The 13,961-nt window shown below is 36.1% G+C and overlaps 1 protein-coding gene across 1 annotated transcript; it reads left to right on the top strand.

Moving 5' to 3' along the window:
* The first annotated feature begins 6,045 nt into the window (after window positions 1-6,045).
* LOC126855038 (LIM domain-containing protein jub) lies at window positions 6,046-13,909 on the top strand. The gene is made up of 6 exons (XM_050602349.1): window positions 6,046-8,428; window positions 9,560-9,650; window positions 11,512-11,681; window positions 11,757-11,819; window positions 11,893-12,075; window positions 12,373-13,909. Exons 1-6 carry the CDS (start codon window positions 6,500-6,502, stop codon window positions 12,592-12,594), a joined length of 2,658 nt encoding a protein of 885 aa, XP_050458306.1. The 5' UTR covers window positions 6,046-6,499; the 3' UTR covers window positions 12,595-13,909.
* Window positions 13,910-13,961: the final 52 nt, after the last annotated feature.

Below are 13,961 nucleotides of genomic sequence, written 5' to 3' on the forward strand. Positions count from 1 at the left end.
ATTATATTTACATTTTTTTTTTCTACGTTACATCCAAAAACTCAAATCTGTCGACGACCGATACAAGACTTTCCAAGAGTATTTCGACACCCATACCGTAAAGTTGGTGGTGCATGACTGTCTCGTATGACCTCAACGAACCGAGACTGGTCTCATCGATTCTCATTCTCCCGGCATTCTTCCGATCTTCTCATTCTCAACCGTATACAGATTGAGTGATTCCATTTTTAGCGACTTTATCGTTATAAGATCATGATTGATGGCTTAGGCGAAATTTTCGATATCACTTGTTAATATATTCCGATTTTTAATAACTACTTTTTATCATGACAGTCAAAAATAAGCCAGATGAAAGTTGATAATTCGTAGTTATCTTGCATCGCACGCGGAACTTTAACGGTTACCATATTCAAAGAATGGTATCATAAAGAAACTTTAATACGTAATTAATTTGCTTAATGTTAACAACCTCGTGTAATATTCCTAGAAAATTTAGGACACATACGCGAAACAATTCATTCTCGCTGATGAAATCATAATTTGCTTACATTTGTACGATATTATTTTGACAGTATTTATGATACACACGCCTGTACGAAATAAACAGACGGTACCGCACATCTGCCACACGATATAACGTGGGAAGCGTCCTTCGCGTATAACGGCCTTCCTGAGTCGCGTGAGAGAACCGAATTAAGTCTTCGTAGCATATATGTATCGTCTTTCTGGAAGCGCGAAGTTATGTTCTCCTTATTTTCCGCGTTCTCAAGCAATTCGCGATTCTGTTATCCTTTATGTCATCCGGATTATTTGCTAGATTCAAATGATAATCGAACGACTGTAAAAAACACTTTCACCAAGATATCAGATTTTATATAGATTTATATAATATTTAATTGTCAAACTAAATTACAACTAATATAATATAATAATTTCTAAAATGGTGTTCCGAAGGTATTATCTTTCTGTAATTACATAAATCGATAACACGATATGGTAACACTCGTTTTATTTTTTTCATTTCTTTATATATTTCGCTCCAAATTGCTCTTGGTTTCAAGACCGCGATGTTCGAAAGCAAGGCGGTCGTGATTCTAGCTCGTACAGAACTCTGAGAAAGGAAAGCGGCCTTCTCTCTTTGTCAAGAGAGTCTATTGTCCTTCTGGGGATGGATGGGAACAACGCGGTTGCGGATACTGGATGTATCTCAGGATTATTTCTTCGGATACTTGCAGCGGGAGATTCATCGATAAAGATTTATAATCAGGATATATAAACTTATTGTTAGAATTTTTTATACACATTGTTATATCTATTTCCTCATAAGACTAAGCTATTTATTTGCAATGTGGATAACATCTTATAAATATTATCGCTTATATCCAAATATGTATATTTATATAATAGTATAATAGTTTATATAAAGTTCTTCCTGCAAAATGAATTCAGAAAAGAAAGAAAGTTGGAAGGGAGAATAGCACAAATATAGAAATCAGATATTAAAATAAGATTATTTCTAATTTATTAAATTATTAATTAAAATTAAATTATTTAATTCGCGATTTATGCGCAATATTACATAATTTTCTCAGCAAAAAATATTTTTTCGCTTGTCAAGGATTTATGCAAGCGGAAGGATATGCGTTTGAACATTTGACTAGTCCGATTAAGTGGCTTTAAATGTAAAAAAGTATAAACTTTTAAAAAAAATGCTATTCTCCGATTCAATCTTCTTCCTTCTCTCAATTCATTTTACAGGAGAAACTATTCTGGATATAGCCTGTGGTAATAAGCATTTCTTAGCCGGAGGGAAATGAGGATTTCGCCACATTATCAATCATTATCCATTAAACTCAATTTTGCCATTTCCTTCCTCTCATATATCTTCGCAAATATGATGGGCTTTTTTATTGCCTCAACCAGAAGAAACTCAATATCGTAACACAATTATCGAATTGCCGAAGTAATTGTCGAAGGTACTCTACGATTGCATTCATTGCATTAAAAAAAATCTAGAACGGAAGCCCGTAAGAGATCGCTAAGTGGAATGCGTTTCACGAATGTAAACCGGTTTTTGGGCCGAATTCTTGTCAAGGTGGTAACCAAGAAACAGTTAGATTATATATCGACATACGCGTATCAAGCGACATTATAGATACTTGTATGAGCGCGGAAAGTAAAGGCGTATGTAAGCATGCATTATATACATATATATATATTCGCTATTGGAACGCAGAAGACTTCCGTTGCTCGGGACAACCTGAAAGATACAGGAATTCGACTCGACGGCACAAAAAGCAGTGACAGCGGAATGTAACGTCGTTGCAAGTGAAGAAATGGATTGCCAGATGCGGAAGACCAATCAACGAAAATCACGCACGTATTTTCGCGTATTGCCGATAGACATTTATTTCATAATTCGTGCTTTATGTTCACACATCTTTTATAGCATTTCATTTTTCGTTACATTTTGTTTTTTCGTTCAACGATTTTACAGTATTGTTTTGCGTAATTTGCATGTTCGCGACGTTTTTTTTTTTGATAATTAACGAAATTCGACGGCAAACAGTAGAATTAATTAAAAAACTATAATTTAATAATAAATAAAGAAATATTTGCATTTGATATTAATTCTCTTTTTCTCTTTCTATCCAAATTTTTCACCAAACATTCGTGAATATTTTTAGGTTTTTAATTGCATTAAAAGATTCTTGGAGTTCTCATTGATTTGACATTATCAAAAATACTTATGTATATATCTTTCACATTTTGTAATTACAAGATATCAAGAAATCATACTGATCAACTTCAAGCAACACTGTTAATCCTTCGCATAATTACAGCCAATTAAATAATCTTTGCATCGGTATCGATTTTATATTTTTCCGCGATGGAAATCCTTGCTTAGTCAGCATCAAGAAACGAGTAGTAGTACTATGTATGCATCATGACTTGTCTGACGCGTAAACGCAAGTGTAATTCTACACAAATATACGTCAAAATATGCATGCGCATGCAACATACATTACATACATATGTACATGCATCCAGAGATAAATATCATATATATATAAACGAATATTTATATATACGAGACATTACATATTTATAACTTGAAATATGCGATTTGTTTCACTCATTTACAGTGTCTATCCTATACGTTCGGATATAAATGAAGATGTTTTCCTGTCTAAATCATTACATCCGATACGACGCGTGTTCATATAAACACGATCGTCTCATATTTATTGTCACATCGAGGTGACACGCGTATCAGACCTTATGTCATACACGCAAGGCTTCGTGCGACGAGAATGCACTGCCGTGACACGCGTGTTGGTCACTGCACTTCCGTTCGGGACGCAATGCGTCTTGTATAATATGAATTTTGCATACATGCAAAATTCGCTCACGCCATACTCACGCCATACCACCTGGCGATATATGTGTCTGCAAAAATGAGAAATTAGGATATCCCTAGCAGACTTTGCAATATATCTGCTTACAATTCTCCAATAATAAAATTACAATAATATGAAGATTACATTATCAAAATATCACGAGTTTTAAAAAAAAATTATACAACTAAAACAAAAAATATTTTGTCAATATTTAAATTATACTAAGAGCATTAGTATATCGCATGCAGTTCGCAGATACTTATTTGTGTGTAGGCACAACAGGAAGAGAACATATGGACAGCGATAAATGCCTCTACGAGATTCGCGAATTAATCAGGTATCGAACCCTGAATACGCGGAATTGCGTCACGAGCTGATATCGATCGATCGATCAACCGGTATTGGCCAACGCGGTCGGCTAGTCGCGCAGGCAGGTGCCTGGCGAAACGTGGGCTCCGACTGTCTCGTGGGTGGTACGAGATGGCTTGAAACCTGTGTTTTTTACTCACCTTTCGGAAATATAAGGTTTTCGTTGAGCGAGGTCACGACACCCACGCTATCGCACCGCACGGCGAACAGCTGCGATCTACGATGGGTGAAAAGTTGATTCCTTTCCTGCGTAGGACGACAGTGAGACACGATTACAGCAAGTAACACCGGCGCGATGTCGTCGCAACGATCTCGATAAGATGTATCGAGATTTTTTAATCACTACCGCGATTGTTAATTCTAGCCGCTAGTGTTTGGCACGCGACTGTGTGACAGCTTGCGACGAGAAGAATTGTGTACAGATTTATGTATAGATCGCAAAAATATATAATAATTAATGAAGTATAGCATTAATTTATATACAAGTTACATAAATTTAAAGCTGTTTATTAAGTGAAAATATTCGATTTCCTTTGCAACTAATTTGAAAAACGATGAGCTATATATGTATATCCGATTGATATAAATGAACTGCGAGCGATACAAGTAATCCATTCATCTGAAAATGTTACAGTTTAATGTAAAGAAAAGAAAGAAAATGAAGAATATAAAATACACACACACATTATGCATAATTAATTTCATCGCCGACCCATTTCTCAGAATTCATCGATCATGAGATGAGCCGCGTGATTGCATACAAACCTCTGATTATCCTAAATCTCGAATCCCATTGCAATTGCGTTGAAAATTGTTATCTTTATAGGTCGTATATGCGTGAAAGCTAATTAAATTTAATTAGAATGAAAGCAGAATTGAGGAGAGGGATAAACAAAAACTAATCTTTCCGAGATTAAAATATAAGATACATTCGATATGAATTGTTCGCAAAACACGTATAATACAACTTATAGAATTATTTGTATCGTATTATTTAATTAAAAATATTGTTTGTTAAAATATTTTTTAATTTTATTCAATGGAAGATTTTTTTAAGACGCTTCTTTTTCTTGCCAAGACAGTCTCGTATTAAACTGAGTGTGAAATGCAATACATAGAACGTCATGGAATTACATCGCATTATTATTCCGTGCACAGTAGTTAGAACTGCATGAAGACACGCGAGGTACCAGATACCGTCTGCTCATTCTGACCTTAGGCAAGGTTTGAGAAACCTGTTTCAAAATATCATCATTTGCATTTCGTCTATCTGATATCGCTGTATCGAAAAAAAATATCTTTTTGTGTCCGACGCAACTTTTAGGGTAAAAACAACTTATCTATTTGTTAGGAAAATCTATTGTATAATTCACATACACAAATTCAAATGATAAAAATTAATAAATATTGCTTGAAATGATAAAAATTGTGATAAAATATATATCATATGTATCTCCCGTTTAGTTATAAAGTTATAATTATATTTATAAATATTGTATGGGTAGAGCTGCTTTCAAAAAAACTTTTTCGTATGATATAAAATATTTTCGATTCTGTTCTTAACTTTTATTAATAAAATATTTTATGAGAAGAATTCTTTCGATTAAACTTCGATTAATTTAATCGTTAATTAGCTTTTACACGGCGATCAAAAACAAAATTTTTAAATTTGTATTATATTATATACATAAATTCTACTGTTAGAAATTTTTATGTTAATCATTCTGTACGTTAATCAACGATTAAATTAATCAGAGTTTGATCGAAGATATAATTAATTCCACAAGATAGAGAAAGCAGTCACATAAGAAAGAGAATTATTCCTGTAATATATTACTGCAAAAACTTTAAGATAAAGTATTCAAAATCGAATGCTACAGACGTTGATGAAAGGAATGTAATCACTATTTATCGCGATTAAGCTACGTAAAAAAATACGAGGCCAAGGTTTCTTTTTTTTTTCGCCAAATCTGGATATGAAACGTTTAATCGGTATTCTCTGTATGAACGACCAAGAGTGCAACCGAAATTACTCTACATTCCGTCCACTGATGGCACCACCAATCACATTGCCACCCCGTCACGTACTACATACTCTACTACTATTCCATTCAAAGATTATCATATGGGTCTCCATTGATTGACATTAGACTGAATGAACTTGCTTCTAGCGCCGCACTACGATAAGGAGCAATAATATAATAGAGTTACCGCCAGAATAATTCCATAATATCGCGCAGATCCCTATCTTAACGGAAGATGATGCACGCTGACTCGTTCCGTGCGTACTACGTGCGTGTGCGTCGTCGCATAAATTTTCGCAGGTGGTGATTTTTCGATGTTGCAACGAGAAGAGCCCCGAGGTCTGCGCCGGTCGGCATCCGAGAAGTAAGAGTCCGAGGCGCCTTGGTCGAGGGGCGTAGTCCGAAATCGAAGGAGAAAAAAAGGACTCGCGATACATATCTTGCATTGAGTTTCGTGCTATCCCGTGAGAAGTTTACGAGAACGCGCACGTTTAAAAGGAGGAACAGAGAAAGAAGAAGAGGAAGGAGGAGGAGAGAGAAGAGCGAGTTCGACGATATCAGTTTGACGTATACGATGTCAGATCGCTTCGAATCAAACTCGTCGACAGTATCAGCTTGTATCTGAAAAATTAAAGAAAATTGGAGTGCACGAGGAAATAGACGACATTCTGATTGTTATAATCGTGCCAACGAGAATCCCTGCCAATGTGCAATTCGGCGGATACCTCTTACGTACAAAAGTTAGGTTATCTTCATCTTGGGGATGATACCGCAGATACCGGTGGTGCGACAAGTGCGACTAAAGTCTCGGGTTCTAGACCCGAGGCTCAGGTGCCTGTATCTAGGAACGTGATCAACAGAAACGATGCCAGAGCGTCCGGTAGACCAGTCGGTGCTATTGAGAGCTTCATTGAAAGCAATTCTTCGGATATTTCTAGACAGGCAGCTACAGGCACAGATTATAAATATGAGCGTGAAAACATAATAGCTGCTTCACGATTTGCTACTCCCAAACCAGTGGAGCAAATTAACACGCTACAACAACAGCAGCAACAAAATCAAACTCGTGGAGGTCATCAACAGGCTCCTGTTTATGAAAATATAGATTATTATTCACAGCAGAGTCAACCACATCCTCCTTATTACCATCCAATAGAATCTCGAAAAAGCCCGAAAAGTAGTCCTAGAACTTCCTTGGTTGGTGATTCCTATGAAGGAAATTATAGAAAAGCTCAACCACAAGTGCCAACTGGCAATCGTTATCAAAGTACGTCACCAGCAAAAGAATTACCACCATATGAGGCACCGCCAGTATATGAAAATATACAGGAAGTACACTTCTCTGAAAATATACAAAATAAGCCAGGACCTCAAGTTCCACCAAATTATTACCATCCAACAAATATCAATGGTGGTGATTATGTTGTTATGACTGGAAAGGTAGGTCAATCTCAGAATCAACGTGGTATGTCTCAAAATTTATCATATACTCAACAAAGGAGTGGAAGTATACGTGGTCAAAGTTATGATGGTTCAAGTTTACAGCGATCAATAGATTCATCTACATCTAGGTACTTACAGAGTTCATCCTCTACATCCTCAGATCATCAGGCTGGAAGAAGTGCTTATGTACCTCCATCTGAATTGCAACAACCAAATAGAAACTTTAGTTACAGCTCTGATCAACAGCAACAGTCTCCTAGATCTGGTTTACCATATCACAGTGAATCACCTCCTATACGTTTACCACCAGAATCTCATCATTATCGTGGTTTACTGGAAAGTACAATGAGTGGACAACAAGGATTTCGTGCTACAAATCAAATTGATAGTGGTCAATCTTCCCAATTTCGGCAGGACAATTCACAGAATTACAAGCAATATGTTGATCCTTCTTCAAGAACTGCAAATGCAAATTTCACAGGTGACTCGCAAGCCAGAAATTCGCCAGTATATGGAATACGCCCAGGGGAACAGACAGCATGTCATAATTCTCCATGTTACTCTCCAAATCGTGCAATGCCTCAGAATGAAAGAAATTACCATCATCAAGAAAATCGACCAGATTTCCCTGCAAGAAATTCCCCTGTTTACTCTTCAAATCGTTCTACAGAACATTTGAGATTAGGTACTCTGCAACAAAGTGATAGGAACTATGTCTCGGATGTATCAGATCTCCCAACTACAAAGAGTTCACCTTTATATTCTCCGAGTCGAAGTGATCCTACTAGGACCATTCCTAACAATAATGCAATAAGAGAATCTCCAAAAACAAGTCCAACGCATGGTCAGATGTCATCAGACATTACTTCGCAGAGTATGGTCAATTCACCTAGACAGGGATTGCATCCTTCGTTCAATATTGGGAGTCCTATACGTGTACAGGTGCAAGCTCCTGTCACTAGTGCTTCAACTACTGCCAGTGAAACTGATATCAATACTGGCCCTAGGATCACTAGTCTCCCGCCTGGTGTCACCAGCGGAGTTGCAGGGCCCGTACTCTTGAGTGCCGGTGTACCTGTATTGCAAAGGTCTTCCAATTCGGAGGCAGAAGAGAGAAAATCCGTTAGTCCGCCGATCAAGCCTGCACCTGGAAAAGGATTACTTCCTTATAATGTTATTTCTAGACCTTCGGTAAGTTTATCGTTACTGCATGTAAAATTTCTGTTGAAAAATCTTGCGCTTTTACTGAAAATTTTATATTTGCACTATATATCTTATCTCGAAAATCCTGTAAAATGTTTTTCTCATCTCCTATCTCGATCATACTTCTATTGCATTCTCGTTTGTTGTCACTGCTACTTATTTTGCTAAGAAAGTTGAAGTAACGTAATTAATGCATTGCATTAAGTGGGTTAAGGAAACACATTGACCATAATATATGTCAAGCTTTGTACTTGGCTGAACGCCATAAAGACTATATATAAAATTCGTACAAGAGGGATAAACAATGCGCTGACGCATCCCAAATTCACCGAAGCGTAATCTTATCCCGTTTAAATTGCATTCTCGTCACAAACAATGCAACTTATTTACATAAATTATGGGTAGTCGCCAATGTTACAACGCAATTTCTTTAAAACCACGAATAACTTTTGAACATCCTTTTTTTTGTGTTTTGCCAGCGATGATCTCATTAATGCTCATTTTAATCGCTTATTTTACACAACGCCTGACCTATGTGGCGATAAGATTAATACGCATTTTGAACGAAAATGCGACTCGCAATCATTATATTTTTCTCACTTGTGCACATCTTTATTACCGTTCAATCTCTAATCCACAAAATTTCGATAACCACTTATAATTCCATCCGAAGAATTCATTCTTCACGCACTCGGTGAATCATAGCCAGTAAATTGCTTGCCGCTGACAAGCAACTTGCATTCGCTGGATGATATTTTATTCATGAGACGTTCATATTTCTGCGTTACTTCAACACAGTTTTTAAGCTTTGTTATCTTTTTTATTTTTATCATTTTTTTATTTTTATTTTTCCCTTTTTGTCTATCTATTGCCAGGAAATTAACAACGGTGCGAAGAAACAATAGCATTTTGCAATGTTTGCATAGAATGTTATATCAAATGTTTAAAAAGTTTGTGTGCATATTATTACTACTTTGTAAATAATCCGAATAAGAAAAGTAATAGCCATTGTATTTTATAATTTTTTCATAATTGGATTACGTATGAAATAATAATTTAGAAAACATTTCATACTGTTATTAATCGATATGCTTTTTATATACAAATTACTTTTTGCAGGGACCAACGGAAGCGGAGAGAAAGATAGAGGAATTGACGAGACAACTCGAAGAGGAAATGGAAAAACAGGAGGAGGAAGGAGAATATTTCGGTAAGAAAAAATTGTTCGTGTGACATTTATTTCGAGAAACTAACTATAAGCTTATCGGTGCACTTAGTGTTCCATATTTCTGCACGATAACGAACGATCCTAGACGCAAGAATGGTTATTTATTTGGGGACGGAGTTATCTTTCCATGCTTCGACATTTTTATCTACATTTTTATTTTTATTTTTATGTTCCTCCTATCCTGCGGTGACAGAAAGAAGAGATTAGCGAAACGATCACTATACGCGGGTTCGCACGACACGATAATCGGCACGAATGAATTCACAATTTTAAATATTTCTGAGAAACCATAAAAAGAGCGCAGACACACGTGACACTTTCGTGCCAATTCCCACGGTAACGAGTCCGCGGTAGACCGGTTTCGGAAAACGGAGTCGAGTTTCGGTGCGTCGTCGTTGCGGATACATTTTAGCGCGACACTTTGTTGGCATTCACTCTCTCGCGCGTCGCGTTAGCTTCCACCCACGTATCTCTTCGCATCTTTCCTATATAAAGGGACGAGGGCGAGTATGCGGCACGCACGCGTATACATATATAGGTGTATGTATAAACGAATAGACCGCTCCTCTCTCTTTCTCTCTCTTTAGTCACACGGCTCTTTAAAAACATTAAAGTAGTGCTCATACTAATATCGATGATACATCGATATAACTGTATAATCATTTCTTTGGTTTCCTTATATCGAGGACGATAATAAGAGATAAATTCAATTCGATTACGCAAATTACAGGATTATATCAGATTATATCTAATGCAGAATGTGTCTATAAGAAAATTAAATTTTCTCTTTTATCTTTCTCTTTCTTTTCCTCTTATATTTAATAATTTAATACTTATTTCATGAGGAACAAGAATATTGTGTGATAAATCAATTTAATATACATCTATGCTAATTCTTCTGCGATTTTCATTGTATCTTTCTTCTTGTATTCTTTCAAAAATCTAATATTTATATTTAAGCGGTGAGATGTTTTGTCCCGCTATTTTCTGAAAAGACCCGCAATGCAAGGAAAAGCGAAGAAGGATAACATACAGCTATAACTCTTGGAAGATAAATGTGGATGGAGCCTAATGCACACAATAAGGAACCGAGCGGACAGGAACCTCGGTCGAGCGAAGTAATGTCAGTCGAGAAGTGGCAGGCGTTTAGGCGAACGTAAATGTCCCCCTAGTTGTGCTTATACTTGCAGACGAACAGCGTTCTCTGCTGCGTACGTCCTATATACGCGACTGGTAATCTCGTTATAGATAGACCAGTCCAACTCGTTGGTCGGATTCTAATCCGGCTAGAACTGGTCTAGCAAAACCAAATCGCAAAATTGAAACGGTCAGCGTGGGTGCATGCGAGTTACGGGAAGCATCCGCTAAGGGATGGCAGGATCGCGATTACCCATCGAGAGCTGTGAGTTTGCTTATTTGTTCTCGTCCATCCGCAATGGATCGAGTAATTTTTGACATCGATTGACCCCTGGTGAATGTACATTCTTGCATCTGTCGACGCGTATATTTTTAACCCTTCGATGGTGAACCTCGTGAGTCTCGTGTTCTTGAACTCCGTGTGCTGTATCTCACGCGACGAATAAGCTTCGAATGTGCGTCCCATGAAATAATATGCGATTCTATTGTGTAATTTATATTTTAAGCAGATCTAATGTTAGTCTAACTATCGTCTGTTATCGTAACTTCAATATAAGTTAACGATTTTAAATTCGCAAATTTGTGATTTATTATTTCATGGTGATACATATATATGCCATGACTGAAGAATTAAAGACTGTAAACTATTTCGCACGATGCACCATGACACATGAAAATTTCACATTGAATTATCACTTGATAATAGGTATCTGTCATACATGCGGTGAGAAAGTGACCGGCGCCGGACAAGCTTGTCAAGCAATGGGCAATCTCTATCATACCAATTGTTTCATATGCTGTTCCTGCGGAAGAGCGCTACGTGGCAAAGCTTTCTACAATGTTCATGGGAGGGTTTATTGCGAAGAGGATTATTTAGTATGTGACTCGATTCAAATACCAAAATAATCGATCGATGATTTGCTTAGCTTATAAAAATTATTGTGTTCGCAGTATTCTGGTTTCCAACAGACAGCCGAGAAATGCGCGATTTGTGGTCATCTCATTATGGAAATGGTAAGCGACAAGACTCGATCGTCCGTAAGAATCTCATTGTAAATTCAATAACGTCGTCTTTTGTTTTTCACAGATATTACAAGCGATGGGCAAGTCATATCACCCGGGCTGCTTCAGGTGTTGCGTTTGCAATGAATGTCTCGATGGCGTTCCCTTCACGGTCGACGTCGACAATAAGATATATTGTGTAAACGATTACCATAGAATGTTCGCACCTAAGTGCGCGTCTTGTGGAAAGGGAATCACGCCGGTCGAGGTATGCGCGCTCTAAATTAATTAACTTATTATTATATTATCGAAACATAACAGAAATTTATTCTTACCATCCCTTAGCAATATCGACTCATTTAAATAGATTATAATATTTTGTGGAAAAATATCGCTCGTATAATAATATATATTAAAGTATATATATGTTAAACTAAACAAAATCCTGATATATTCCATGATTGTAATTATTTACGAGAAAAGGATTTTGATCGACATATTTTAATCTTATTTTGCAAGCATTAATTGTAGTCAATAAAATATATTCTATTTTGTATTTATTTAGGGAACCGAGGAAACGGTCAGGGTCGTTTCCATGGACAAAGACTTTCATGTGGATTGTTACGTTTGCGAGGATTGTGGCATGCAGTTGACCGACGAGCCGGATAAACGGTGCTACCCACTCGATGGCAGACTTATGTGTCGTGCGTGTCACATCCAACGCATATCGCACACGCAACCAAGGGCACCACAGCCGGTGTCGGCTAGTTATCAGTTTATGGGCTAAGTTACATCGGTGCTTGAACTTTGAAGCTTTCCGAACTGCGCACGTGACGATCATCTGATAATGAAATCTGTGGAAATCAATCAAATAACATACAAGCCTCATAGCAGAATAGGGCACTTACAATTGCATGCGTGAAATTAAAAAGATACATACGAGTCAGACTTTGCAAAATATACATTCATGTAGGCAAACATTTACATTTACAATATAATAGTTGTTGTTGTTTATCTATTATGCTATAATATAAGCTAATATGTTTGATATTATCTTATGAAATACAAATTATCAAATCAATACAATTAATATATCTCAATAATATATAGTAAAAAAATAATAACTACAATGTGTCACGTGCTAAGTGCGCTTTTAGAATATCAACAGTTTGTGCAATTTTAATTATTTTGATTTTTGAACGAAATGTCATTTTGACATAATTCTAACAATAAGACTGGATATTTTTAAAAAACCGAAATCGATGCACTGCCTTTTGGGATCATTTTAATTAAAGTGAATAGTTATGTAACATATAGTTATGCAAGTACAAGAACATTTCTTTTTAATTAAAAACAAGGACCGATAATCTAGAGAGATAAGTGGTATATTTAATATATGCAATCTTATTTATTTAGTTGGGGTGTTTGTTGCAAACACAGTAATCTCATTAGGATGAACGAGTTGCGCAGGCAACTGTGATATATAATAGCATAATAATTATCTGTTGTTAAGCAACAATTCCATACTTTTTAGCACATGTATATATCTATCACGCGTTTTTTATCGTATTATAACGCAAATTATGACGGAAATATTCTTCTGCGAATTTTCTCCGTCAATCAGGTCTCATCGTACTTCATAAAACATTCATTAATAATATTTATTAGGACAAATATATCGTCTCACTGCAAAGGCTCGCGTAATATTAAAGTTCATCGATATGTGACAGAATGTAATATAATATACTTCGAGGGCTTAAATGCGTTTATCATTTTAACGGCATAAATAACGGAAACTAGAAAATTTTGTTTGAAAAATATGTAGGCGTGCTATAATCGATATAAGCGACATTATTATAGAATATTGAAAGACGCACAACTCAAGCTGCCAAATAACTATTGTTACTTTTCAAGATTAATTAACATAATTATTCTATGTTACACTTAATACTAAGTGTAACACAGAAATGTTACTTAGTACATAGTAACTAAGTAATTAAGTTCTCGCGAATTGTAAATAAAAATGTAATCTTATTTAAATCGCATATATAATATGTATAAATCAATCAATCCTTCAATAAAGATAAACTGCTAAAAATGCATTTATTTGTGTCATGATCGCACTCGAAAAATATCTATATAACTTTGATATTT

This window comes from Cataglyphis hispanica, chromosome 15 (assembly GCF_021464435.1).
Source record: "Cataglyphis hispanica isolate Lineage 1 chromosome 15, ULB_Chis1_1.0, whole genome shotgun sequence".
Taxonomy (NCBI): Eukaryota; Metazoa; Arthropoda; class Insecta; order Hymenoptera; family Formicidae; genus Cataglyphis; species Cataglyphis hispanica.